This window comes from Drosophila yakuba, chromosome 2R (assembly GCF_016746365.2).
Source record: "Drosophila yakuba strain Tai18E2 chromosome 2R, Prin_Dyak_Tai18E2_2.1, whole genome shotgun sequence".
NCBI lineage: Eukaryota > Metazoa > Arthropoda > Insecta > Diptera > Drosophilidae > Drosophila > Drosophila yakuba.
The window spans coordinates 22,344,084-22,368,133 of NC_052528.2; the positions used below are offsets into that span (position 1 = coordinate 22,344,084).

Consider the following 24,050-nt stretch of genomic DNA (forward strand, 5'->3'; position numbering starts at 1 on the left):
GTGATTATTTTTCTTGCTCACCGTAACAAGCAAAGATAACAAAGAAGCGTAATTAAATGCGAGCTCAAAAGTGTATACGTAAATAAAAGAAAATCTCTTTATCACGTGCCCAATTAACTCTGATTAGATACGTATAAAAGCAAAGGCAGTACAGATAATTAAATGCCTGAAAAAATAGCAATGCGAAGTGTTGTAAGATAAAAGCAAGCCAAACCAAACAAAACAATTTATAAAAGCCCGATAAAAGCTGAAACAAAATATGTGCCTACCTCAAGCGGAAGTATGGCGAATCAACAAATCAGAAAACGTACAAAGGCAAAACGCAACAAAAAGCATAGTAGTAATTTTTTACGTTATGATGTAAGCAATGAAAGTGCAGTAAGAGAAAGACTTATAAGGAAAACACTTACAACAAAAAGCCAATTTAGGGCAGGGAAATATATGACACTAATAAGAGGGCCAATCAACTGCGAAACGATATTGTAATATCAACTAAATTGGGCATGATGGCGAGTTACGTTATTTTAGTAAAAAGGAAAAAAATGTTCATTTAATAGGACACATTATGTATTGAGCAGAAAAACCTACCTAATATTCCCTTTTAGGGAAATCTCTAGAGCAATCTTCTTAAGCTGAATAGTAACAAAATTGAGGACTCACCTGCTGGTGGACGATCTCCTGGAGGTCAAGGCCGTGGGTGGCGTTGGGCTCGCTGCCCACGGTCCACATGCGCAGCTGGTGGGGCGCGCCCTTGAAGAGTCCTTGGGTGGCGCGGAGGGAGAGGTTCAGGTGCTGGCCGAAGGCGCTGAAGGACACGTTGTGCGACTTGATGGCACTCACCTCCGGGGCGAACAGGTGGTTGCCGCCCGAGCCCAGAGCCTCATGCTTCAGTTCGCTGTAGTAGGCGTTCTTGCTGAGATCCTTTTTCACGTGGTGGGGCGGCAGGGCGGCGTTGACCTTTGGCCCCTCGCCGATGCTGCGCCGCCGGCGATTGTGGTTATTCTCGTGGTGGTGGAGCTGGACGAGCTCATAGTGGGGCACTGCGTCGTGGGTGTCCACGTGGAAGACTGACTGCAGCTGGTCCGGCGTCATTTGTTTGTGCAACTGGAAAACGAGAGGCAGAAAACGAATTCAGGTTAGTTGCCCTGGGCAATGACAACAAATTGTAGCAATTGTCAGATGGAAATGGGATAGGGGATAATTGAAAAATGATCAATAACTCAATGCAATAATCGAGTGTTTGTTTGCCAAGCCTCGTTGGTGGCGCTCTCTCTTGGTTCGTGTTTGCATTGGACCCTCAAGAGCTATCTGGAGATTATCGACTAAGCCAGAGCCAAAGTCAAATTTGAATCCGAATCCGAATCCGTATCCGAATCGGCTGGGTTTTGAGTATCTTCGCCAACTGGGTCAGGGTCAATGTGGCGTTTGGCGTTTGATAGATTTATTTATTGTGAGCAGACACACATGTATTTAAGTATTTCCGAATCAAACGAGGCGAATCGAACAAGAAGCAAAGAAATAAATATCGGATAGCAATCTTATCCGACTTGCGTGTAAACTTTTTCTTTATAAGCACATTGTGTGCTGGCCATAATTGCGAATTTCAATTAAAATCAAATTAATTTCTTATTGATATTAATGGGCTTTTAATCTGCCACTGTGGTCAGAGCTAATTCAATCCCCTATTCAGTTTGTTTAGCCCCCGAAGAATGGTGCGGAATTTCCAATGCGAGTTTATTTCTGTAAATGAAGTAGTTAAAATTCATTCATAAGCTACTTTGAGTGCCCAAAGTGCCAGTCAGCGTGCCATTCTAACTGACATTCTACATGACTCAATGTTTGTTTTTTCGTACATCCAATGCATTTCCGTTTTATTTATCTGCCAGATCTGCATCTCACTTGCAATCCAATCAGCAGCGGCCACAAAAACAAGATCTGTTACAGGGTCAAAGCTGGAGTAGAATTTCCTTAAACAACGGCTAAGACGCAAGAGCAAAAACAAAAGACTCAGGCAACGAACTTGCAGGCCGGCAAGCGGCCTGCAATTTAGGCAAATTTCTTGCATTTATTTTGCCCAAAATGGCCTAAAGTGAGTCAGAAATGGACTTACTGCAAATGACGACAGCGCCGCACAAGAAACCGCCGAAAAGAAGCAGAAATCGCAAAAGCAGACCAAGACGAAGGCGAACAAGATGGCCAGTTGTCTTGGCCAAAGTACCAGAATCACTTTTACAGTTACGATCGCCGCTAAGCGGTGATGACACTGGCGGGCATAGCCGTAAGCCCAGCATGATAATTCTTTTATAATTGTAATCCCGCGGAAAGTTGGCTGGCAGGTGAACAAACGCCAGAAGAAAAACCAGACTCTTGGCGCTCAGACGCGCGTCTCGACTCCACTCGGCACAATGCCAAAGAGTTTTTACTTTCATTTGAAACGTGTTTTCGACCACAGCCAACAGGAGCCAGCTGTTTGGGGTCGCATTGAGCAACTTTTGCCGTCATCGCCGTCGTCGTCGTCGCCCCATTGAAAGTGAAACTGAGGCTTGAGAAAGGAAAACAGACGCAGGCAGCTACTCTTTCGATGAGGCGTTGAGTTGGCCACTCGAGTGCAATTGGAGTTGAGTGCAATCCCTGGCTCTGGCTGTGGCTGCGGCTCTAGGGCTCTCGGCTGGCCACATTTGGAAAGTTTCTGCACCTGCAGCAATCGCCATTATTCTTTGCCCTCTCTGTATGCAAATCTCTCAGTTAAACGACCACACCCAGACACCAATCAACACTTAGCTCTGCGGCCCTTGTGGCCAATTAATCGCAATTAAAAACAAATGAGCGAGAAACAACTACGATCAGCAATTACGAATTATGCAAAAAAGGCGGCATCCAATGAACAAGATTAGCAGCGGCGATTAGAGAACCAGGGTTGCCAAAGGTTTGCAGCCGGAAAAACGGTTTAAGGCCGCCAAATGGCCTAAACATTATGTAAATCATTGATAGCCATCCGAAATTACAACTCAAAAGGTGTCGAAAGCGGTGGTAAATTTTTCACAAATTTCGGCAGACAATTGCTAGCACTTAATTATAGATAATCGGCATGCTGGCTGCGTGAATAATTGTGTCTTTAATTTTAAGAAGTGAGTTTTTATTTTAGCTGCTATTCGTGACTTTTAAATTTAAGTGTTCTATGAGCTATAAATAATTATTTTTTAATATTTTTTGCATATTACATTGATAGTTCATCTTTCGGGATACCTTGCAGAATAGAAACCATTCTTCTTATTGCTAGCATGGTTCTCTGCACTTAATATCATATTTCCCAAGCCAGCCCACAAATTGCAGTTCATTAGGAACTCGAGAACGAAAATTATCGGCGTCTAGATGTCCGTCGAAGCAAATCCAGTCGTAGCTGAAGTTGTCATTCGATTCGATCGCCATTAAGCTGCTGTTTACCCAGCTATTTGTCCAAGCTTAAGTTTGATTTTATTTTCGGTTTTCGCCGAGTGCAATGACGGATGTTGTGAAATTTGCGCTGTTTGTAATTTGTATGGCTAGCTGCTGGGTTGCTGCTTGATTTGGATTTTTACTGGGGGGCTGCTGGTGCGCGGGCAATTACTGAAATTGTGCGAGATTACTCATACGCCCGGTGTACGCTACGCTATAACCGGCATGGCGACGACTTTAGTTTCGATGGCGGCGGCGACCAAGCGCAATCAGAGTCAAGTCAAAGTAAAAGGTGTAGCAGCCATATTAACGCAAAAAGTGTGCTTCAAATTGGCTCTGGTTGAGGCCAATACACTGTTTATGGCCAACAGTGTTTGTTGTGCAATTGTTTTCCCCGCTTTTTTTTTTTGTATCAGCCGGTCAAAGTCAACAGCGGCAGACGCTCGAAAGAGTGTCACTCGACCTTTCGCGCAGTCAGTCAAATACAAAGAAATGAATTTGGAGATTTTGGCACTTCGTTTTGGGCTTTTAGCTTTTGCGGATGGTTAACCGTCCAACAAATTGCAAACTTGTCGGCGTTCGCCTCTTTTCAATCCATTTCCTTGGATATTTGGGTGTGTTGACCTTGTCGCCTCGGCTGACAGGCGGCGGAAATTAGCAACCGCTTCTGTCGGCGTTAAATTTTCTGGTTTCTACTTCACTCGCCTTTGGAAATTTTGTGTTTATGCCAGCGATTAACAAAGTGTGAAAAGTTCAGGGTGTTACGAAACCTCCGGAATGGGCTGCGTCTAATCGTAATGGCGAATTTGAGTGATTTGTTGCTCTGGCAATTGCGTGAATATGGCGGAGCGAATGCTAAAGTATTCCTCTACAAAATTATAAACTTCACTAGCAATATCTGAAGGTAGTAAAAGAGTGGAAATGATTTAATACACCCATTTTATTTAAGTACCTATTAAAGAATCTCTGCAATATCGTTGGTCTGGCTTAATATCTCTCTGTAGCTAATCAATTGAGATCTTAGCATTTTTGTATGATTTTTATATGAGTTACCATTCCGATTGCATAATCTCTTAAACAACCGACAATTACTCATTCACTGACATTCGCCCGATTTTCCTGTAGCCCCACGCACACAAGTAGATGCATAAAAACAGCGGGGAGAACGTGACCTGATAACCCGAGCTCAAAAATGATTAAATAGAAATAAACCAAATCTGAAACCGTGACACAGAGCAGCCAGCTGTAGACAAAAAGCGAAAGAGCAGATCGGTAGCTAAAAAAAATAAATAAATAAATAAACGAGTCCAGGAAACAACAACGAATCGTGCGGCACAGCATTCTGGATTTCACAATTAAAGGCTTAATTTATTTGGCCGGCAATTGATAGGCCCACAAACATTTAGATATCTCATATTCTTTCTGCATTTCTGACAGCACATAAAGCAAAACTGCAAAACGGCAAAACGACTGCTGACTCACTCGAATCCGAATCCGAATCGATATTCTGGTGGTGTTTTGCATGCCCCAGCCTTAGTTCGTTTTTTACATCACTCTTTTCATGCTCGGCTGGGATTTGAAGGGCCTCGTCAAAGTTGTTGCTAGTTTGCTTGTTTTAGTTATGTATGTATGTATTTTTGCTGCTGCTGTTGTTGGTGTAGCGTGTCAACTTTAATTGCAGTGGAAAACGGAGACGAAGTCGTTTATGGGCCACCTCTTTAGGCCAGCACCATTTATGCGGCTTAGGCAAAGCCAGGGGGTCGATGTCTCCGCCAACACGAACTTGCCCCAAAATCGGACCGAGCCATCATGGTCTATATATAAGTGTTCCAAAAAAGTCAAGGGAAAATCAAAAAATGCGGGCTCTCATGAAAAATGTAATAATAGGTTTCCAAAACGTAAAATTACTCTCAAGAACTGCTTCTTTATATTTTGGATATATTTATTACAGCTCGAACACCATTTTAATCCAAACGTTCTGAATTGATAAAAAAAACTACCTATAAATTTTCAATTTGCTCAATGAAGAGGGCCTGGAACTCGTTTAAGGATGGGATCTTCTCCAAGTACTTTCTGAACTGCGCCACTGGCTCGCGTCTGCTGTGGAAGACGAGTTTCTGGGCACAGAGCTTGTAGAGCCAAGGAATGTCCAAGTAGTTGCAGCCCTCCATGATGTCGCAAATGCTATCGATTTGCACGCGAAGGAACTCCTTGTCCCAGTCGCATGTCTGTAGCTCAATCTCCTCGGCCGGAAGAGGATCCTTTTTGGCCACCCAGGCGGGCTCCTCGTGTTTCTCGTGGTACTCTGCCCACAGCAGGATCTTCAGCAGGACATCGCTGTGTATTCCGTGCAGTGGCAGGATGAAGTCCTCGTCCTCTGGTACCTGGCCAACGCGGCACATCTCGCGGATCACCAAGGATCTCTCGAGCAGAGCGAGATTCACTCGGATCGTCCTGCCATCCCTTGTCTCGAATCGCACCATTCTTGAATCGAAATCCGGTGTCGAGCGGCTCTTCAAAAATTCAGAGCTTCGACTCAAAAAGTCAGGGCCTGCTGTTAGCTATCAGTAAAATCTAAACCACGAACTTTATTACCCATATATTACAATCTGTTTATCTGCCATATCAGGAAGTTTAGTTTGGAGTTCAATGGCGAAATAAAACCGCCATCTGTTGTAATCACCAAGTTTCCAACAGACAAAGCAAAACCATAACCTCCGCAACAAAAGCAGTGACAATGAAAGAGAAAAGTGGAAGACGGCTGGCAAATGGCCAACGACAGCTAAATAATAAAATAAAAGTAAGTAAACAAACGTAGGGAATGAGGGACGGTATGAAATTCACTTGAAATAATTACAAGAACTTTTTACGTCCGACCTTGGCCATAATTTTGCTGGCCGAGCTTTTTCTTGAAAACGAAAAGCAAAAAACCAGAGACAAAAGCTGTGCTGTATGTCAATGAGATATACGTACATACAAGCGCACTCAGAAACCTGGCCCACTACACAATGCCAATGTTTTATTTCTAACGACTGAGACTGACGACTCTCTTCGACTCTGCGCTCTGTTTTGTAATTTAATTAATATACAAAAAATGTTTTGTATTTCTCGAAATGCTAATTACGCACAATGCGAATGACAATGAAACCGCCGACTGGCGGCCACTTGTTGTTTGGTTTTTTTTGCCCCTTTTTATCCGTTAACAGCTGGCTTTATGGTATTATAAGTGCCCAAAGGTTATTTATATCGCACCGAGTTGATTGATGAGTTCTTGCAATTGGCATTGGCCACTAAGGCTACTTACATCTGGCAGTGCCTGGCATATTGTGCTGCTGGCCAGGAGGAGCGCTGTGAGAAGGACCAGTGGTGAGGACATCTTACTGAGTCGGCCGCCTAGGGTGCTAATATAATCCTTAAAAATGCTTAAACTGCAAAGAAATGAAGAGGAAACGGATATACAATATTAATTGTGTCAAATAAGTAGTAGTTATATTAGTAATTGGGTAATTGAAGTATAATTATATTTATTAGTCGCCTACAGCCCAAAGTCAGCCAAATCCCAATTGGCAATATATTCACGCAACTGCAGCATGCAAAGTATTTATTTCCAAAATAATGGTCTTGCCACCTCACATGACCATTAGTTCCCTGCACAGAAACCCGTCCTGGTCATGCTCAAATGGGCACTATGTGTGTAAGGCAAGTACAGTAAGCATCTGTTGTTGCAACCCAAACGCTCAAATTGCTGCTTCAATTAATATTTACTTTTAGTTTTGTAGAAAGAAAACCTAGTTTTCTGGCCCGCTGGCCGAGTAATTAATTATTGCATAAGGCCAAGAAGCAGCCTCGAGGCATAAAACAATCTTGTATTGCGGCCCTGTTGATTGCTGTTTATGTTGCTTGTGTTGCTGCTTCTGCTGCTGTTGCAGTTGCAGTTGCAGTTGCACATCCGCCCGCCATCGAATGCGGCTAATTGTCAATAATGATGCAGCGATGCGTGGCGGGGAGCTAACAGCATCCATCGCATCGAAACCTTTTGACAAACCAACCAAGAAAACAAACAGAACTGACCAGCGGCAACAAAAGCAGCAAAATCAACAGCAACAACAACAGCAGCTTCAGGTTGCCGTGTTGCAACTTCTCAGCGGCGTTTACGACAAATTGCATGACATTTTATATCCCAAAGGTTTTGCACAATTTGCATGCAACGTGCTGCAAGATCCGAGCTGCCATGGCCCACTTCAAGTGGAAGAAAGTCTCGCCTGGCGAATCAATCATCATCAATCGTAATGAAATGTTCGGCTGAGCAATTGCCAAAAATGGGTGGTACAAAGCCCAAGGCCAATGCCCCCAAACACTTGCTCATGGATTGGCGAAAATTTGTAGGTAAGCGCAAGGAAAGTGCACTTTTTTCGAATTTAGGCCGATGGGCGCAGAAATGAACAAATGCTATTGATATTTTGAGTAAACGTCGAAAGCGGTTCGAAACGAAAGACTTAGAACACGAACTTGAAATTACAAGAATGGCAAGGAAGTTGCAAATTACGTCCAAAGATGTGATAGGTATTTTACGTGTGTAAATCTTCTTATTAATATGAAAACCATTTCCAACTTGGCCACAGGTCACCTGGCTTTGTAATAACTCGCAGAAGTCCATAAGAAAATCACCAATGCCAACAGAAAGTGCCATTTGGCAACCTTCGAGGCACGACTTTCACCCAAAAACAAAAGCGAATCGAGAGCATTGACGACTTTTAAGTGAATAGCAACTAATGTGCATTGGCTGCACGCCAAATTATCAGGAACTTCAAGCGCTTCGAGCGAGAGTAATAAAGTAAAAAACCAAAACGTCACGGCTTTTAGGTGACCGCGAACAATCTTGTTTATATTCCGATTCACATATTACAATACACACCAAATCAGTGGAAATAGAGAAACAGTTATGAGGCAAGATGGCAACTCGATTCGGTCTATCATTTGCATAATTAAGGCCGATTAGGGTCGAATCATTTGCCATATGTGGGCATGCATAAATCTAAATCTGAGCCAGCTCAAGGTTACGGCTATGGCAAAACTGTTTTTTGACTTATACTCTTGCTTGCATAATTCCCATTCATATTTTTTATATAATTACGGTTCACGGGGGAAACAACAAAAAAAATATAGAAAACAAAAAGATACGCATCATCAAATGTCAACCGATTGCAAACAGAAGCTAACCCAAAAGTCCAAAAGTGTGGAAATGGAAGTGGAACTGTGCCAAAAGCCGCCAAAGCAGCCAAAAACCGAAAAGCAAGTTGCATTGTCAGCTTCCGCATAATTATGCCGCCTGGCCGAGTATGTTTTTCTTTTTTCCCCCTTTTTTTTGTGGGTCTTGTGGCTGGGACTGTGGCTTTTGCTTTTGCCTTTGCCGTTGCCTTTGCTTTTACCATAAAGTCAGCGTCTGTTTCGGTTTATGGGAATTTTTTGTGTGCTGCTGCTTTTAAGTTTTGCTTTCTTAATGATTTGCTGACACAACCCTCCGAGCGCGGCTCTGTTGTAAGCTCGTTGTCTCGATCTTTTTGGAGGGCGTCAGCGTTTTAGTTTAAATTGACATTGACAGTTGTTGGCCAGCACATCGCCACCTCACCTCACCTCTCTCTTCGCACTCTCCTCCTTCTGCGGTGTGTCAGACAAACAGCTGCTTCTGTTGGCCGATAAGCATCGGGGATTGGGGGAACCTGTGTCAGCACCTGAGTCAGTAGCACTCCATTTGGCTTGATAATGAACCCATTTTCCGCGTATATCGGGTATATCGCGTATATCTGTCTGCCAGCGACATTGGCTGAAAGAAGAACTGGAACCACAGGGCGCATGAGTGACGGCAGCCAACCCATTTCCCATCCAGACGCAGAAAAAATAAGTGGATCACACATAAATCGGCCACAATGTGACATAACAAAGTTCAACTGCGAACATTTTGCCCAAGAGATAATAAATTTACCAGATACAACGCCGACAATTCCAAGTTGCAAGTTGCAGACAGCGATCAAGTGGAGGCGGGGATTACGTAAAGTGTCTGTGACCTGAACTTTTTGCATTTGTGTGCCTGTTGGAAAAGGGCGAGCGAATCTCTCGACCATTGTTTTATAATGATAAAACAATGAATGCGGTCTGGGAACCTGCACCTTGAGTCGCTCGTCGCTCGCTGTTGAAAGCTTGACAATCCGAGTTGAGCTGAGCTGAAGAAACAGCTGTGCAAATTTTGGCTATTTGGCGAACAAAAATATATAAAGTGCGGGCCAAATGTCAAATACTAATATTGGACTAAGTCCCATTTGAGTTCTAGGTTCGCTGACATAATCCATCGAAGATCATGGCTTTCAAACTGGTTTCAGGGCCGTCGCCCAAATGTTTGTCTTAAGCAGCTGTTCCTGAGCATATTATTCATTTATGTATATTAGATGGTTAGCCAAGACCATCTTGCCGATGGTTCTGCACACAACAAAGACATGTGGCCCCTGGTGCGTATACGTAATGTGCTGGAGGAGGGGCGCGAAAAATACAGATACATCACCGAAAACAAGTTTGAAGTTATTTTATCTTCATCTGTACCCCTCCGCCCCTGCGAAATAATAATCAAAATGCCATTATAAAATGCGCAAATATTGAAAAATTGCAAGGCGCAAAGAGAAAAGGCGACGAAGAGGTGGCAAACAAAAAACCACACTACGTATACGTAATCTGCGAGACTAATTAAATTTAAAGATGGGCAAAAATGACAAGCGAAAAGGCAGCGAAAGAAAATAAGTGAAATATTTGAAAAGAACACGCTGCATAGTAAAAAGTTGCATTTCCGAACTGAGTGAGTGTTGTTGCTGGCTTCTGCTCTTGCAATTGTTATGATTTTTTCAGCCGTTGTTACAACATGCAACTTTGCCACAAACAACAAACTGCAAAAACAACAAGCACTTGCGCTGATTGCGTGCTGCGTCGGCGTCGCAGTCGACTGCGCAGTCGGCGGCGGCGTTGCGGTCGAAGTCGGAAAAGCCATAAACCGCATTAAATGAAAATGAAAGTGAAATTGTAATTGAAATTGAAGAAGACGTCGGCTAAAATGTTTGACTTCAACTTTGCTTCGATTTGTGCGATGGTTTGCATGGGTTTTTAACTTTATTTCCATAGCATTTGGCTTTTGTTATTTTTTCGATTATCGCTTGTGGCAATGCAATCGTAAAGTTTTAACATTTAAATGGAAAATTTATGGTCCTGCAATAAATATGGATGCCCATATAATCAATAATAAATAATGACTAAGTTTGCCTAAGATAATGTAGAGGATATACATATAAATTCTTCACAAGTTAAAAGTAGAATAAATATTTAAGCGGTCTATTAATAGGTAAACGTTTTTTGCTAAAATAATAAATTATTCTGCTTCGAATGTCGTGCTTAAATAATTTTGAACAGGATTTTACAAGAGATGCCAGCAAAATATCAAAGAAATTCGCTAAATGATGACTCCGCAAAAGGTTAAACTTAAGTAACACTTTGCGGACAAACAGTTTATGGGTAAATAAAAAAATAACCTGAGTACATTGACTACCCCGACAAACTATTCCATGAATGCTAAACAAACTGAAACAGCAACAACAAGTTGGTAAATTGAGTGGCTGCGCTGGTGACTGAAACAACACAAATAAAAATATAAACAAACAGGTTACTCGGGTTTCGTCTTCGCCGATGTCAATGAAAAAGCTGAAAACATCCCAAGAAACAAAACAATCGATACAAGATGAATTGAATGCGAACCGAACGCCTGAATCAGATGAATGATCGCTGATCGAATGGCACAAATAATGCCTCTATTTGGAAAATCCGGACAAAGCCCAGAAGGGCTGTTGTTCCGCAGAATATCAATGGCATAGAAAGTGGCGTATCTATGGGGTGTGGGGATATCGGATTTATAATCGAACAAAGGCCGATGCGAAAGCTCAAAGCTCGGCTCTTTCGCACTCTCGCGCTCTCTCTCTCCCTCTTTGTTGAAATCAAAAGTGCAATAATTGCAGCAAAATCACTAAAATACAGTACGAAATGCGGAGAGCAAAGCGTGGCGGGCAATAATAACTGTAGCAATATTACAAAATCGCATTGGTCCGACGAGGCTCGCAAAAGGCAACGGAAAACGCGAAAACACCAAAACTCACACAACAACAATGGGATAATAAGCCCACAACACACCAACACCAACACCAACGGCAACACCAACTACAACAACAAGTCCGCACGAAAAGTTGTTCCAGCGAAACAAAAATATAAAACAAAACCCGCTCGAACTGAACTTAAAACTGGGAAACAAGCCCATTTTGTGGGCCGAACTAAAAGCCAGACAAAAGTCTTGTGCACAATCGTATGCACGTACATATGGTACATATATTTAGTATCCGTTTCCCCCGCCCAAGAGCCAAGATCCTGCTCTAAAAATCTCGTTTTATAGGGACAACGCACTGCATCCCATATTCCATATTCCATGTCCCATGTGGCATTCATTTCCTCTTGCTCGATTCCGCAATTAGCAAGTTCAAAACCAAAACTCACATGTGTGGTAATAATTATGCCCCGAAACTTGTCTGCAAATTAGTAGGAGCCACCCAACCACTTTTCGGTGGTATATGAGGTAATAATCAAAAATCTATGATCGCAGCAGATCAAAATTGTTATGGCTCTGCTGATCCAGCAGGTGCTTTAATACCTGGATTAAATTTGGCTGAGGAAAAAAACTAGAAAGTGCTAATTTACTTAATGTTAATTCTAGGAACTCTTACTCTTCTGGCTCAGAAAGTACATTTTTAAAACCCTATTTCTTCATTTATGAAATGCTTCACATTGAAACTTTACTTGTAACTTTCTTTCCCTTTTTCATAGTAATTTAAATTATTTTAAGAAAATTATAACTCACCTAAGTTTGATCCTGTCTGCTTAACTGGCCAAGTAAACAAGTAAGAGCTGCGAACCAAACGGATTTTCGTGGTGTTTTCAAGAATTGCTCAGCACTTTCAGAGGCGGACACAGCACTATCTGGTTGGTTTGGATTTTTGTGGATTTTTCAAGTTTAAGGATATCTGTTCCGAGTGCTCTTCTGAACTGGACAACGCGACGCGGCGAGCGGCAGAACACACAGCCCTCACACTCAAACTGAAAGTGGGTGGGATTGGGTGGTGACTCGAGATCGGATTAGATCGGTGGCCGTTACTGGGGCTAAAGCCGGAGCTATATGTCCAGAATCGGGGCACAGAACACTCGCGATCGCGACCGGAACGTGGCGGAAAGAAAGACGAGCAGCGATTAAGCTGGAGGCGGTCGGTGAGCAAAGATTAAATACGGCGTGAAATTTGCTTGGCAGTGAATTTTTTCCTCTCATTCGCTGTGATTATTTTTTGATTATTTTTCGTAAACGAAATTTATTTTTCACTCAATTTCGCCCCATTGCTTTTATTATTACTTGCTTCCCCGCCTTCTGGGGGGGAAGAACACAAAAAAACATAAACAATGAAGAGCGCGGCGACGACAACGGCAACGGCGACGGCGACGTCGAGTGCAGCGGTACGATTGGCTGTGGGTGCGAGCGGGATGCCGAACAGCAGATTCACTTTTTTATCAACTTTTTTATTTTACTGGCTTTTTACTGGCACGATGCTATTACGAAAACGGGCTGAAGCGGGCGGATCGGCGGTTCGCAAATTGAGCTTTGTTTTGCTGGGGAATTGCACTTTTGAGCTGCCCTGACGTCACGATCTTGCCAATGCACTTATATACATGACATACATGATACATCTATATATTTACATATGTATAAATATATATTTTCTGGCAGCAGACAGTCACTTGGGAATTTTGTTGGAAATTTAATTCAGCGACCGTTTCTCGAATTCGAATCGAAATCAAAGTCCAAAAGAGTTGGTGGCTAAGTCTTTGACGGTTTTTTGTGGCCGTCTACGGAAACAGGTCGGCGCACACTAAAGTTAACGATCGCTCGGAACGCTCCACGGAGTCCAAAACCGATCCAAAGCTGGCTGCACGAGCGAGATGGCACCATCGGCGGTACGAGAGCGGAGCTTTGGGCCAAAACTCATAGCTGCTAGACGATCTGCTGGCTATATCATAACCGAAAGCCAAAGCCAAAGCCTTGAAAGCTCGGCTGCAAACGAAAGCGAAAACATAAAACACTTGCATTTTTCGTTCCATAGTTCGAGCTTCGCTTTGAGCCAGCTTTCGAGTGGCTTTTGGCCACTAGCTCCGACTTTGACTCGGACTCGAACTCATTCGCCGTTGAATGACTCTTTGAGTGGAATGCAATCCGACTGATTAATGTTGTAAAGACCCGCTTTAATTAATCTTCAGCCGGGCATCTTCCGAATCACTCGACGTTGTTTGATTGGCGAGTCGAATGTTAAATTAATTAGGAAGGAAGGTGTCATTTGGGCATTGACATCGCCGACACTTTGTACAGGAAACTGAAGTTCTGATAGAACAAATCACATCACATACCAGCATTCGTGATCTGTGTCTAACGGTTGATATATGGCAGTGATAAGTTGGTCCAAAAACCCATTAGCTGTTTAAACTATTTATCAAATGATATGACATGACGATATGTTTGATCTCACGATAAGATTGTTTGATAACAAAAGGTAGTGTTGTACACAAAGCAAGTGTTTCAATGACCAACTGAACTTTGAAGGCTTAGTCTGAAAATTCTACCCAAAAATGATTAACCTACTTCGGCATTCTAATTCGAAATTCCAAACGCGGCACTTCGCTCATTCAAATCCAAGACAAAGGAAACCGAAATCATTTATCAAAAGCGTTAGAAAAAATCGTTTCGTTCACACCAAGTTCAATGGCAGTATTCGCATTGATAAACACTCATTGGACTCCCACATGAGTGCTTATAAAATAAGATCAAGTCGGTCCATTCAAACTGGGCCAATTAAAAGGTAATTGTCACACATTGAGCGATCGCTGTGAAGATCTCAATGGGCCGGGTTCCACGTCAAATCGGGGCACACTGAACCGCCTACGTAAGCTGGGCAGCTGTGGACGACGATGATAACCAGGACATTCAAGTGCTCTCTGGGTGAAACGGCAATGAACCGATTTCCGAATGACTCAACGAAGGCACACGAGATGTGGGATCCGAGATCTCCAGACCCATCCTCCCACCACCATGCCTCCTCCCACCGCATCGACCCCATTTGAATGCGGCAAACAGCCCGTGCAGATCTGTGATCTGAGATCTGAGTGCCGCACTTCATGCGACATTTAAGTCGCAGTTGGAGATAGTATCTATTAATGGGCTGTGAGTTCCAAGCCATCGGCACCCCCAATCCAACTGAAAATCCAACCCAAATCCCTCCCCCTAATCGGGGATCTTGAAGCGCAACGAACAGGTTTCGTTTTGGCAATTGAACCCATTACTTTTATGCGGATTTCGTGTTAATTACCTTGCATTTGTTTACATTACCTTAAAATTGCGCTGTTTATTGGCCAAATCGTGCCTTTCTCACAGTGCATCGCATTCGAGTTGAAGTCGCATGCATTAAATATTGCTTGACACATTTTCTTTGGCTTTTTGGCAATTGTTCTCGCTCATGTCAGCCCCAAAATTGTTGAACCCCAAACGAGTTTTTTTTCCTGGGAAGAGGTTGAATGATTCCACAGAGGTTTGTAATTCCCTAATAATACGCTAGTGAGCACCACTAATCATTTCGATTCGTAATGTAGATTTTGTGCGGAAGCAATACGAAATAAATTTAAAATTTAAGAAGGTTTCGCTAAGAAACCTACCTCAATGATGGTTTCCCTATGAAAATGGCTTTTTTACGCCACTTTTAGGGTCAATAATTTAATGACTAGAGGTCATGGAAGAAAATGTGCTTCCCCAGCTGCTCAATTAATCAAATTACATATATACCGCCGCCCATCTCCACACATACATGTACATGTATTTATGCGTGTCAAAGGGTCAATGTCAATCAGCCCGCATCGGTAACCAAAAAACAAAGTTGGGCAACCGCAGCGGAGGTACGAATCTCCGATAAAAAAGTTGGCAGATCGTCGTATGCAGCTTGTAATCCCCGCTTATCCCACAAAACCCATATGAAAACGGTTAACGAGGCGTCATCATACGCAAATGATACATAAAATACATAAACAAAAACATAAAAAAGGAAACAAAACCCATTTAAATATACATCCCACACCAGATTGGTTCGATATTTATGTGCGACTCTTCCCCCGATAATTTCTACACAGACAAACAAAGAAAAGCCATAAAACATTTGCATAATTTTCAACATTTCACGCTACTTTGTTTGGAAATCTACAAGTCCGCCTGCGAAATATACACGAAGTGGTCAAACAAACCGTTCGGTTTATTAAAATTGTGTAATAGGGCAAACAAACTACGTGCCAAACTATTCAGGGGGATAAAACTAGGATTATCGAGCAAGTGAAGCGGATAAACGTACTCCCGATTGAAGTCGAAGAAATGTTCATAAATCTAAGGGGCAGACAGGCCGAACAAGTTGAGCAAAGTTGTAGCCAAATCGATTATATTATTATTTCCATTATGTCAGGTCGAAGCAGCAGTTACTACTGCTGCGCGGACTACTGAATGCCCAATGGACCAGCTTCACTAGCACCGTTTTGGCCAAAAGGCGCCGCCATTAATACAATCTGGCCCATAAACTGGGTCTCTATCTCCCCTCGCCGCGCTCTAGTTTATTTTGGTTTGTTAGTCGGCCAAACAAATCTATAAATATGCATAAAGCTGGCCAAAAGACAGGCGCACACACGCGGATACCCATGGTTTCTGGCTCCTGGTCTTGCGAAAGCCGCGGGCCAAAGCCCCCAGGCACTTAGCCTGGCTCAAACCACTGATGGCCGATGCCAAGTGCTGGCCACAGATTTGTTGTCGACTCTAGGAAGTGACAAGGAATTATTTGATTGTCTCTCCGCTTTTCGGAATGCGAGCTCAATCATTATAAACCATTTTCAGTGGGAAACCAGTGCGCTGCTCACCATCACCATCGATTATGGGCAAAGAGCTCCTCGACTAAAACGTCTTTCGAAATTGTTGACAACACACTCTCCACGCTTATCAACTCAGTTCGACAATATACAAAACCCTTCCTTTTATAACTTGTTTGCTATTCTGAATTATATTTCCATTAAGTAGAGGACATGCTGCGCCTGGTGTATATTTACTATGGAACCCTGCTACCTGGATGGAGCACCTTGCGGGCTTTTGGACAAGGCCGAAGGCACTTCATCGTACTCTGGCTGAAGTACTGGGTAATCTATGCACTGCTGCAGGCACTTGGAGTCCTTACGGACTTCCTAGTCGGTGGGCTTTCCTTCTATGCTGGTCTCAAGTTCATCCTGTCCGTAGGCCTATGGTTCAGTGCCCCATACAGCACTAATCACCTATTTGATTTGCTTGATAAGCACGCTATGGGAATATTCGGACCACTTGTCGAGGAAGGCGTTCGCTGGCATGAAGAAGTCAATAGAAACATTTGTCGCAACTTTATGCAAACACAACTGGGGGCCGTGATAATGCCAAAAGACGTGGATGAGCAGGCTAGCGAGCCGCAGATCAACAACCACCTCTTGAAAAAAGAACTGTCGAATCTCATGGCGCAGATTGGAAAGGATGAGGCTGGCCATCGCCGTCAGCATGAGCGCTCTATAAGGCAATATTCCCCTCAGTATTTACAAGCAGCTGAGATGCACCGTGATTCCATGCACTTGAGCCAAAGATCGGGGGACCAGCAGCAGGGCGGATATAAGTCATCTTCAGCCGTGCCAGAGGCAGGTCATCCTAAGTAGCAATATTTTAGTTTTGCTGCCCTTTTAAGACGTTACTAAATAAATGCCGAGTCGGATAATCCAAAATCTTGGCGTTGAATCACTCATGGGGAGTTTACAGAAGCAGCTGCCACTGCGGCGCGACTCTCCATTAATCTTTAATTAGAAAAGTTCAATGCCAGCGGACGGGCATGTTAATTGATTCATGGATCGGCGCCAGGAATCGATGATCCAACGATCAGTAGCGATTTGTTGGCCATTGGCCCACATTGTTATTACAAATTGGCGAACAAAACTGCGGCCGATAAATTGTTGAACGCAAAGCAGAACACTTGCACCGACCTTTGACGGCGGCGATGCAGCTGATTAATTGAGAACGGCGAAGGGCAGGCAGGCGAAAACAAAAGACTGAAGCAACGAACTTGTTGCAACGGTCGCGACGCGTGTTGCGGTGTTTTTGGGGAATGCTGCTGCTGCTGGCAACAATCTTAATGCAATTAGCACACTATTAATCTTGATCAAAATCCGAAACTCAGCAAATTCGCAATAACAACCGCAATGTAAGTGACGCATTCGTCACCGCATTGTAAAGCAATTTGTTTTAATTTCGCTTATCGATGATTTCCGTGGATCCGATTTGGCAAACAAATTCTCGATGGGGGTCGAAACAAATTCTAGAAGCAATAAAGTGTTTTATCATCTCAATAACATTTATTGCTTTATTAATTTCCTGTATTTTGTTTGAGTATAATGATTATGTAGAAACCAGAGTTAACCTTTCTTACCAAGAAGGTTAAAGAATACAAATTATTGATATATACATAAGAGAGCATGGAAACTGGTTCAGCCAAGAGGGTATAATTATAAAAACATATACATGATTCTAAAACATCTTCCAGTGCACTTAATCATTTGCATTCAGAGGTTATTTCATCAGCTGCCTGCACCCACGTCGAGGAGTCATTAGCTCCTGGCCAAAGTTCCTTAGCCTTTGCTCGGACTTTTCTCAATTCTCAATTTTTGGATGGAACGAGTGCCTGGGGTGAGCTCCATTTAAATTTGGGTTAATCAGCGATAAAGCGCGCATTGCCATTGACATGGAGGAAAAAAACACGACACGAAGAACGAAACGGAGTGCGAAATAAGTTGGTGCATTTACATATTTTGTAAAAAAATAACAATAATAATAACGTGCAATTAATAAATCGGCTTTGTCTCGCATCGCTAATTGTTTGCCATTAATTTGCATAACAAAATTAATTGGCAGCATTTATGCAAATCCCGAAATCCCACAAAAAATCACTTCCTAGGCGCTGTGCCTGTGGTTGTGCCAAAGATGACACCCCAGTGGAGATCGGAGCCAAAGCCACTTGAATTGAAGTTCAAGTTTTCGCAATTGACCCACAAATTAATTATGCATGCATGCTGGTAATTGTATATTTGCCTTTTACAATCGCACACGTAATATTTCCCTCCCCCTCTCTGGCTCCCAGACATTTTCTGCGTTATTTCCGTCAACATTTCATTTATTAGACGCAATTACAATTGATTTGGGTTTCGGTTTCAATTGTTGAGATTTCTGTGAATGGTAAATTGGTATGGGAACCTTTTCTTGATGGCTTTTTGAATGCCTATCCGAAATGTCATGAGCGTTCGGCTTTTGGGCAGGGTCAAGACTTTTTGGCTCTTTGTGCGAAAGAAATTTCGACCAAAAATCGATCTGAATCAGAAGCCAATGATCCTAACCTTGGGTCGGTCGAAAATCACCCGAATGAGCCAGATTTTTCAGTAAAATGCGTTCCCACGTGTCAGAACCATTTGCGCATTATACTCAAATAATATGCACGCATTAATAATTTTAATTAAAATCCGTTTATTGCAATTACAAAGGGATAATCAAATCGGAAAGCTCTTTTACGGCCAGTTAACAAATTTATGGCAAATTTATTAATTGGTTTATTGCACCGCGTCTGATGTTTATTACAAATATTCGGCTCGTGATTTGTGTGCCTTTAGCGATACTCTGTTAATGTGAAATACACTTTAACCTGCGCTAACTCCGCTCGACGGAAACTGAAGGTGGTGAAGAGTGCGTAGTCCCCGAAGGGCAGGGGCATTATATCCAGAATCTTAACGGGGAACCGGAAGTGCTCCAAGACTATTTCCGACTATAAATAATAGAGGAAGTGAAAATAGCAATGTATAGAATAATAACCTATGCCAACTTACTGGAATTGGACACTTGTTCACATTGGTTCTGTTCCCGAAACTGCTCAGGATGATGTTTACGAAGGGGTGGTTCCGTTTCTCCAGATACTCGCACACATCCGACTGGCAGATGTTATATAGAAAGGGCTTATAGCCACTGGCCTTTTTCAGCAGCTGCATGCGCATCTGAGGGATAAACATGATGGCTTTATACTACAATGTACTAGATGCCAGCAGGCTATGCTTTACACATATCGTCTAACTGCTGATCATCAGTCAGCTCTAAAACTGCCAAATTCGATTATACCTCATGCATAAAATTCGGAATTTTCCAAAAAATTACTCTTATTCTGACAGTCCTAATAACCGCAATATACTTTAGATATGTGTTTGTTTAGCCTTCTATCGCAGTTCCTGTTCTTCGTTTATGGCACCATGCGACCGGCCTGGCACACCTACAAGACTCTGAACAGCGGAGACGAGGAGTTCCTGGCCTGGGCCAAGTACTGGATAGTGTACGCCTTCCTGATCACCTTCGAGGTGCTGGCGGACGTCTTTCTGTCCTGGCTGCCGCTCTACATGCCCACCAAGTTGGTTCTGGTCCTGTGGATCGTGCTGTCCGCTCCGTCCGCCAATGTCTGGATGTTCGACGCCATCCTGCGTCCGGTGCTGTCCAAGCGGCAGGAGCAGATCGATCACTTCCTGCACCGGGGCAAGGATAAGCTCCTAAGTGACGCCTTTTCCTCGATGACACAGCTATTAGCACGTAGCCAAATACGGCCCTTTGTGGCCAAACTGTGGTCGAGATTGAGACCTACTCCCCTTATGAGTGCCAATCTGATGCAGGACGTCACTGGAGAAGGAATTGGAGGCAGGCCATCCGAGGATACTGACTCGGCCACCGCCTCTGTCCAAAATCTCTCCAGTGGTTCCAGTCCAGTTGGCAGCTTAGAGAACCTCCACGACGATTCTGAGGAGATTCAGGTGGGCGCTTCGAAGGCCACCACACACCTGCAACCGAATAGGTCCCAGACTGACTTGGCCATGAAGAACCTCTTGTCGCCGGAGACGCAGAGAATCCTTAATCGCCGAGCTCAACGCAAGTTCAAGACCGCAATAGGCATTTCCTCCGCCACCAAGCTGGAGGATCTGCATGACGATGTTGAGGATCTGCTGGTCAAGTCGAGGATTGAGACCAGTGGCCAGGAAGTCCGTCAGCAACGTCAACCGGTCAGCCGCCGTCGTCTCTAACGTTTAGCAACATGATTTTTAAAACCCCAACCGGGGTTGTACTTATTTCATTATATCAAAAATAAATGGGCTATGTTGGTTTTAAGCATGGATAGGTTCCAAGTTGTTAAAATACTTGTTTTCTGGACTACAAAATTCTACTACAAATAGCTATTCAACCATGTCATGGTTGCCCTAAGCCAGCAACCAAACTCACCGATACATGTCCTTTTGGCCATTGGAGGATGCGAGCCCTCAAGCTCATTTCCACCACATCCCTCTTCACGGCGTACAATCGGCACAGAGAAATGGTGGTAAAGTTTTCGTCCGCACCTAAGCACTCGATGTTCGTGAACTTGGCAACTCCTTGAACCTGAAGTGGGTCAATGTTCGGTATATAATCCCAGCCAGCTTATGGGGGAACTTGCCTGCAAAATGTGCCACAGCCCAAACAATAGGAAAAACTGCGTCCACGTGGCCATCACTTTGTTCGCCAAATAGCCATTAAATACTGGCATACAGCGTCATTATAAGCGTAGCAGAAGCAAGTCAACCGAAAAAATAACCGATTGATATCCATCATTACAGGCAATTATCAATTGTGTTTAATTACTTCAGCTTTCGATTTGTTGTTGAGTTTTAATTAAACAAAAACGTATTGGTCTGTATCCAACAGGCAGCACTTAACTTAACTAGACGTATGTAAACTAGATTGGGAACATGGGTGTTTGAGGCGTGTTTATGGAATTGTTTTGTTGTGTTTATGGGCCTAATCGCTTGCCTCATCTTCCTCATCCTCCTCATCCTCATCGCTGGCATTGCTGGCCTCCTCGCTCTCCTCTGCTTCGCTCTCGCTCTTGGCCTTCTTCTTTTTGGCATCGCCATCGGATGGGGGCTTACTCTTCTTCTTGGAGGGCTCATTGTCCTTCTCGTCGTCGGAGCTAGTGGAGTCATCGTCCGAAATGTACTCCTTGCTCTTGAAGCCGCTGCCGGAGGTATTCGCCTTCTTGGATGGAGATGGCTCCGTCTTGCGCTTCTTGGTGGACTTTCCACCCTTCTCGTTGTCGCTGCCACCGCCCGCTTCTGGCTTGTAGTTGCGCATCTCGTCGTGGTAGCGCTGCTTGTCCTTGGCCGCCGCATCCTCCCACTTGGACTTGTCCTTCAGCTCCTTCCACATCTCGCCTCCCTTCTTGGCGATCTCGGTCACCTTAATGCCCGGATTATCCCTCTTAATGCTCTCGCGCGTGTCGTTCAGCCATAGCATGAAAGCGGTTGTGGCGCGCTTTGGTTTGCCCGAGTCCTTCTTCTTGGAGGCTTTTTTCTATCAAGACAAAAAAATATGTTTCTATAAGCTATAATAATAAACGAACTTTACTTACTGTTCGCTCCTTCTCCTTGTGTTTTTTCTCCTTTTTCTCTTTCTTTTCGGACTTCTTCTCTTTCCTTTTCTTGGCGCCATCGCTGTCGCCTCCGCCGCCACTGGCATCGCTGTCGTCGTCCGAATCACTCTCCACATTACTGTCATACTCCTCGGCCACATCGGACTCGTTCTCGTTGGGCTTGAAGTCCTCATCCGTGGACTCCTCATCCGAGTCGTCGCCATCGTCGTCGTCCTCCTCCTTTTCCCTGGCCTCAGCCTTGAGGCGAGCCAGATAGGCATCCGGTTCGTTCTCGTTGTCCGAATCGCCAAAGTCCACGTCCTTGTAGCCGCTCTTGTCCTTGCCCATGTTGCTGACATGCAACTTCTTCTGTGTGATGAAGTCGAAGAGCTTGGCGTACTCCTCCTTCTCGATGGAGGAGAAGATGTGGACAGTTCCATTTTTGAGCGTCACCTCGAAGTCAAAAGATCGCGTGGATCCGCCACTGCGGGCAAAGTTCACAGAACTAATCTCCTCAAAGCGGATATGCAGCGGTGGCTTGTGGATATAGATGAATCCTCGCTCCAGGGGATACAGATATCCAGCTGCGGCCTTGAAGGAGCAGCCCACTGCAGCCGTGCCGGAGTGTCCGATAAAGTTACCAGGTCCGGTAATTTTTCGACCGATCAGCACCTTCATCACCTTGCCCATAACCTCGTACACCGGCCCGGAGATCTCCTTCTCCAGCTTGCCCTCGTACTTGTCGCGTAACTCGGCCTCCGAGAAGGGCAGCTCAATGGTGGTCTCCTCATCGGGAGCGAACAGCAGGACCAGGTAGTGGTAGCGCGTCTGTCCCTGCTTGATGGGCGGATCCAAGGAGAGCACAAAGAACATCTGTCGACTGTCCTTGTGGGGCAGCATGAAGAGCCGCAGCACCGAGTCCATGGGAATCTTGTAGTCGAACGTCTTACCGTGCAGTTGGAAGAAGGTGGAGAAGATCTTGATGTCGTAGCGACCACGAGGCGTGAGGATTTGGATCTCCCTAAATATGGCGATGGACTCGCCCGAAGCCGAGATGACTGAGGCCTTGCTCATCACGTTCTGATGGAACTTGTCCACCGGATCCTCCTCGGCCGACTCCACGGCGGGTATGTGGAACCGCATCTCAAGCAGACCCACCGGCGCATCGTCGTTCTGGTGGAACTCCAGGGTGACCTCGTTTTTGCCAGTCACGCACTGCGAAACGTGCGACAGCGGCACCTCGAAGATGGTCTTCGACTCCTTGTCGAAGCTCAGGACAGAGCCCATGAAGCGAGCGGTGCCCCAGTTCCAGCCCTTGACGCACATCTCCTTCTCGACCATCTCCTGCGAGTAGGCATCCTTAATAAACTTGCCCAGCTTCTCGTGCTCGCTGTCGCGGAATCCCGTGAAGCGGTGGAGCACCCCGCTTTTGGTGAACACCCTCAGTCCCCAGGTGCCCACGAACTTCTGCGAATTGATCAGGTCTATGTCCTCTGCCGAGATCTGCTCCACCTTGCCGGTCTTTGTGTTCTTAAAGATGATATTCTGATCGGTCAGCTTCAGGCGTCCGGAACACTTTTTTGCAAGGAGAGGGGAATGGGAAACCACAGTCAGGCGAAATGTGCGAAAATACGCCGGGTTTTTTGCGACTCACCAAGACGCCGCGCACTTCGGCGTTTATGTCGTTGTACTCCAGCGAGTCCGTCATCCTTCGCTTCTGCTGCTCAAGTAACTAAATAATAGATTAACAATAAATTACGCCGCCTTGCGAAATCCTCTCCAATTTGCAATAATTCCGGCCGACAAAAAACAACACTGCGCGCCTAATTTTAGGTTAGACGCCGCTGGCAGCCAAACGCAATCAAAGTGACCGTACTTGTGTTCGGTATTTTTGGGTGCACTACTTTTAATGTACAGATCGAAAATAAGCAAAATAAGCTTTTAATA

General features: G+C 44.3%; 6 protein-coding genes across 16 annotated transcripts in view; 2 read left to right on the forward strand and 4 right to left on the reverse strand.

Moving 5' to 3' along the window:
* LOC6531889 (venom metalloproteinase 3) overlaps nucleotides 1–13,437 on the reverse strand; it is a 51,726-nt gene extending 38,289 nt beyond the window's left edge. For 6 of the 9 annotated variants that reach the window (XM_039371904.1, XM_039371903.1, XM_039371901.1 and 3 more), the window contains exons 1-3: nucleotides 12,374–13,436; nucleotides 6,740–6,863; nucleotides 661–1,104 (exon numbers count right to left, since the gene is read on the reverse strand). In XM_039371904.1, coding sequence (XP_039227838.1) covers nucleotides 661–1,104; nucleotides 6,740–6,811 — 516 coding nt within the window. In that variant the 5' untranslated portion in view covers nucleotides 6,812–6,863; nucleotides 12,374–13,436. Of the gene's footprint in view, nucleotides 1–660; nucleotides 1,105–6,739; nucleotides 6,864–12,373 lie in introns of all 9 variants that reach the window. The other 3 variants (XM_002092640.4, XM_039371898.2, XM_039371905.1) reach the window with 2 other exon arrangements.
* LOC26535414 (S-phase kinase-associated protein 1) lies at nucleotides 5,340–6,004 on the reverse strand. Its single transcript, XM_015196110.3, has one exon. It carries the CDS (start codon nucleotides 5,916–5,918, stop codon nucleotides 5,436–5,438), a length of 483 nt encoding a protein of 160 aa, XP_015051596.1. The 5' UTR covers nucleotides 5,919–6,004; the 3' UTR covers nucleotides 5,340–5,435.
* A 3,103-nt stretch (nucleotides 13,438–16,540) lies between the features above and the next one.
* LOC6531891 lies at nucleotides 16,541–17,994 on the forward strand. Of its 3 annotated transcripts, none has more exons than XM_039372880.1 (2): nucleotides 16,541–16,770; nucleotides 16,852–17,994. In XM_039372880.1, exons 1-2 carry the CDS (start codon nucleotides 16,660–16,662, stop codon nucleotides 17,305–17,307), a joined length of 567 nt encoding a protein of 188 aa, XP_039228814.1. In that variant the 5' UTR covers nucleotides 16,541–16,659; the 3' UTR covers nucleotides 17,308–17,994. The 3 variants fall into 3 exon arrangements, with proteins under 3 accessions (XP_039228814.1, XP_002092678.1, XP_039228815.1); XM_039372881.1 differs by having other exon boundaries at nucleotides 16,684–16,770; nucleotides 16,868–17,994; XM_002092642.3 differs by having other exon boundaries at nucleotides 16,542–17,994.
* Nucleotides 17,995–19,152: 1,158 nt separating this feature from the next.
* Nucleotides 19,153–21,283, reverse strand: LOC6531892. The gene is made up of 4 exons (XM_039372284.1): nucleotides 21,153–21,283; nucleotides 20,942–21,097; nucleotides 19,516–19,680; nucleotides 19,153–19,454 (listed from the first exon to the last, which is right to left on the reverse strand). The coding sequence occupies exons 1-4, from the start codon at nucleotides 21,240–21,242 to the stop codon at nucleotides 19,299–19,301; spliced, it is 567 nt and encodes a 188-aa protein (XP_039228218.1). The 5' UTR covers nucleotides 21,243–21,283; the 3' UTR covers nucleotides 19,153–19,298.
* On the forward strand, nucleotides 19,749–20,857 carry LOC6531893 (putative HVA22-like protein g). Its single transcript, XM_002092644.4, has one exon. The coding sequence runs from the start codon at nucleotides 19,879–19,881 to the stop codon at nucleotides 20,743–20,745; it is 867 nt and encodes a 288-aa protein (XP_002092680.3). The 5' UTR covers nucleotides 19,749–19,878; the 3' UTR covers nucleotides 20,746–20,857.
* Nucleotides 21,284–21,306: 23 nt separating the features above from the next.
* On the reverse strand, nucleotides 21,307–23,953 carry LOC6531894 (FACT complex subunit Ssrp1). The gene is made up of 3 exons (XM_002092645.4): nucleotides 23,758–23,953; nucleotides 22,104–23,678; nucleotides 21,307–22,045 (listed from the first exon to the last, which is right to left on the reverse strand). Exons 1-3 carry the CDS (start codon nucleotides 23,809–23,811, stop codon nucleotides 21,494–21,496), a joined length of 2,181 nt encoding a protein of 726 aa, XP_002092681.1. The 5' UTR covers nucleotides 23,812–23,953; the 3' UTR covers nucleotides 21,307–21,493.
* Nucleotides 23,954–24,050: the final 97 nt, after the last annotated feature.

Coding starts and splice junctions, on each gene's coding strand:
- LOC26535414 (XM_015196110.3), bottom strand. CDS start 5,918: ATGGTGCGATTCGAGACAAGGGATGGCAGGACGATCCGAGTGAATCTC.
- LOC6531891 (XM_002092642.3), top strand. CDS start 16,660: ATGCTGCGCCTGGTGTATATTTACTATGGAACCCTGCTACCTGGATGG.
- LOC6531893 (XM_002092644.4), top strand. CDS start 19,879: ATGTGTTTGTTTAGCCTTCTATCGCAGTTCCTGTTCTTCGTTTATGGC.
- LOC6531894 (XM_002092645.4), bottom strand. CDS start 23,811: ATGACGGACTCGCTGGAGTACAACGACATAAACGCCGAAGTGCGCGGC. Junction 23,679..23,757: donor CCGAAGTGCGCGGCGTCTTG/GTGAGTCGCAAA, acceptor CTTGCAAAAAAG/TGTTCCGGACGCCTGAAGCT. Junction 22,046..22,103: donor ACAAGGAGAAGGAGCGAACA/GTAAGTAAAGTT, acceptor TTGTCTTGATAG/AAAAAAGCCTCCAAGAAGAA.
- LOC6531892 (XM_039372284.1), bottom strand. CDS start 21,242: ATGCCAGTATTTAATGGCTATTTGGCGAACAAAGTGATGGCCACGTGG. Junction 21,098..21,152: donor GGCTGTGGCACATTTTGCAG/GCAAGTTCCCCC, acceptor GACCCACTTCAG/GTTCAAGGAGTTGCCAAGTT. Junction 19,681..20,941: donor GGCCAAAAGGACATGTATCG/GTGAGTTTGGTT, acceptor TTTATCCCTCAG/ATGCGCATGCAGCTGCTGAA.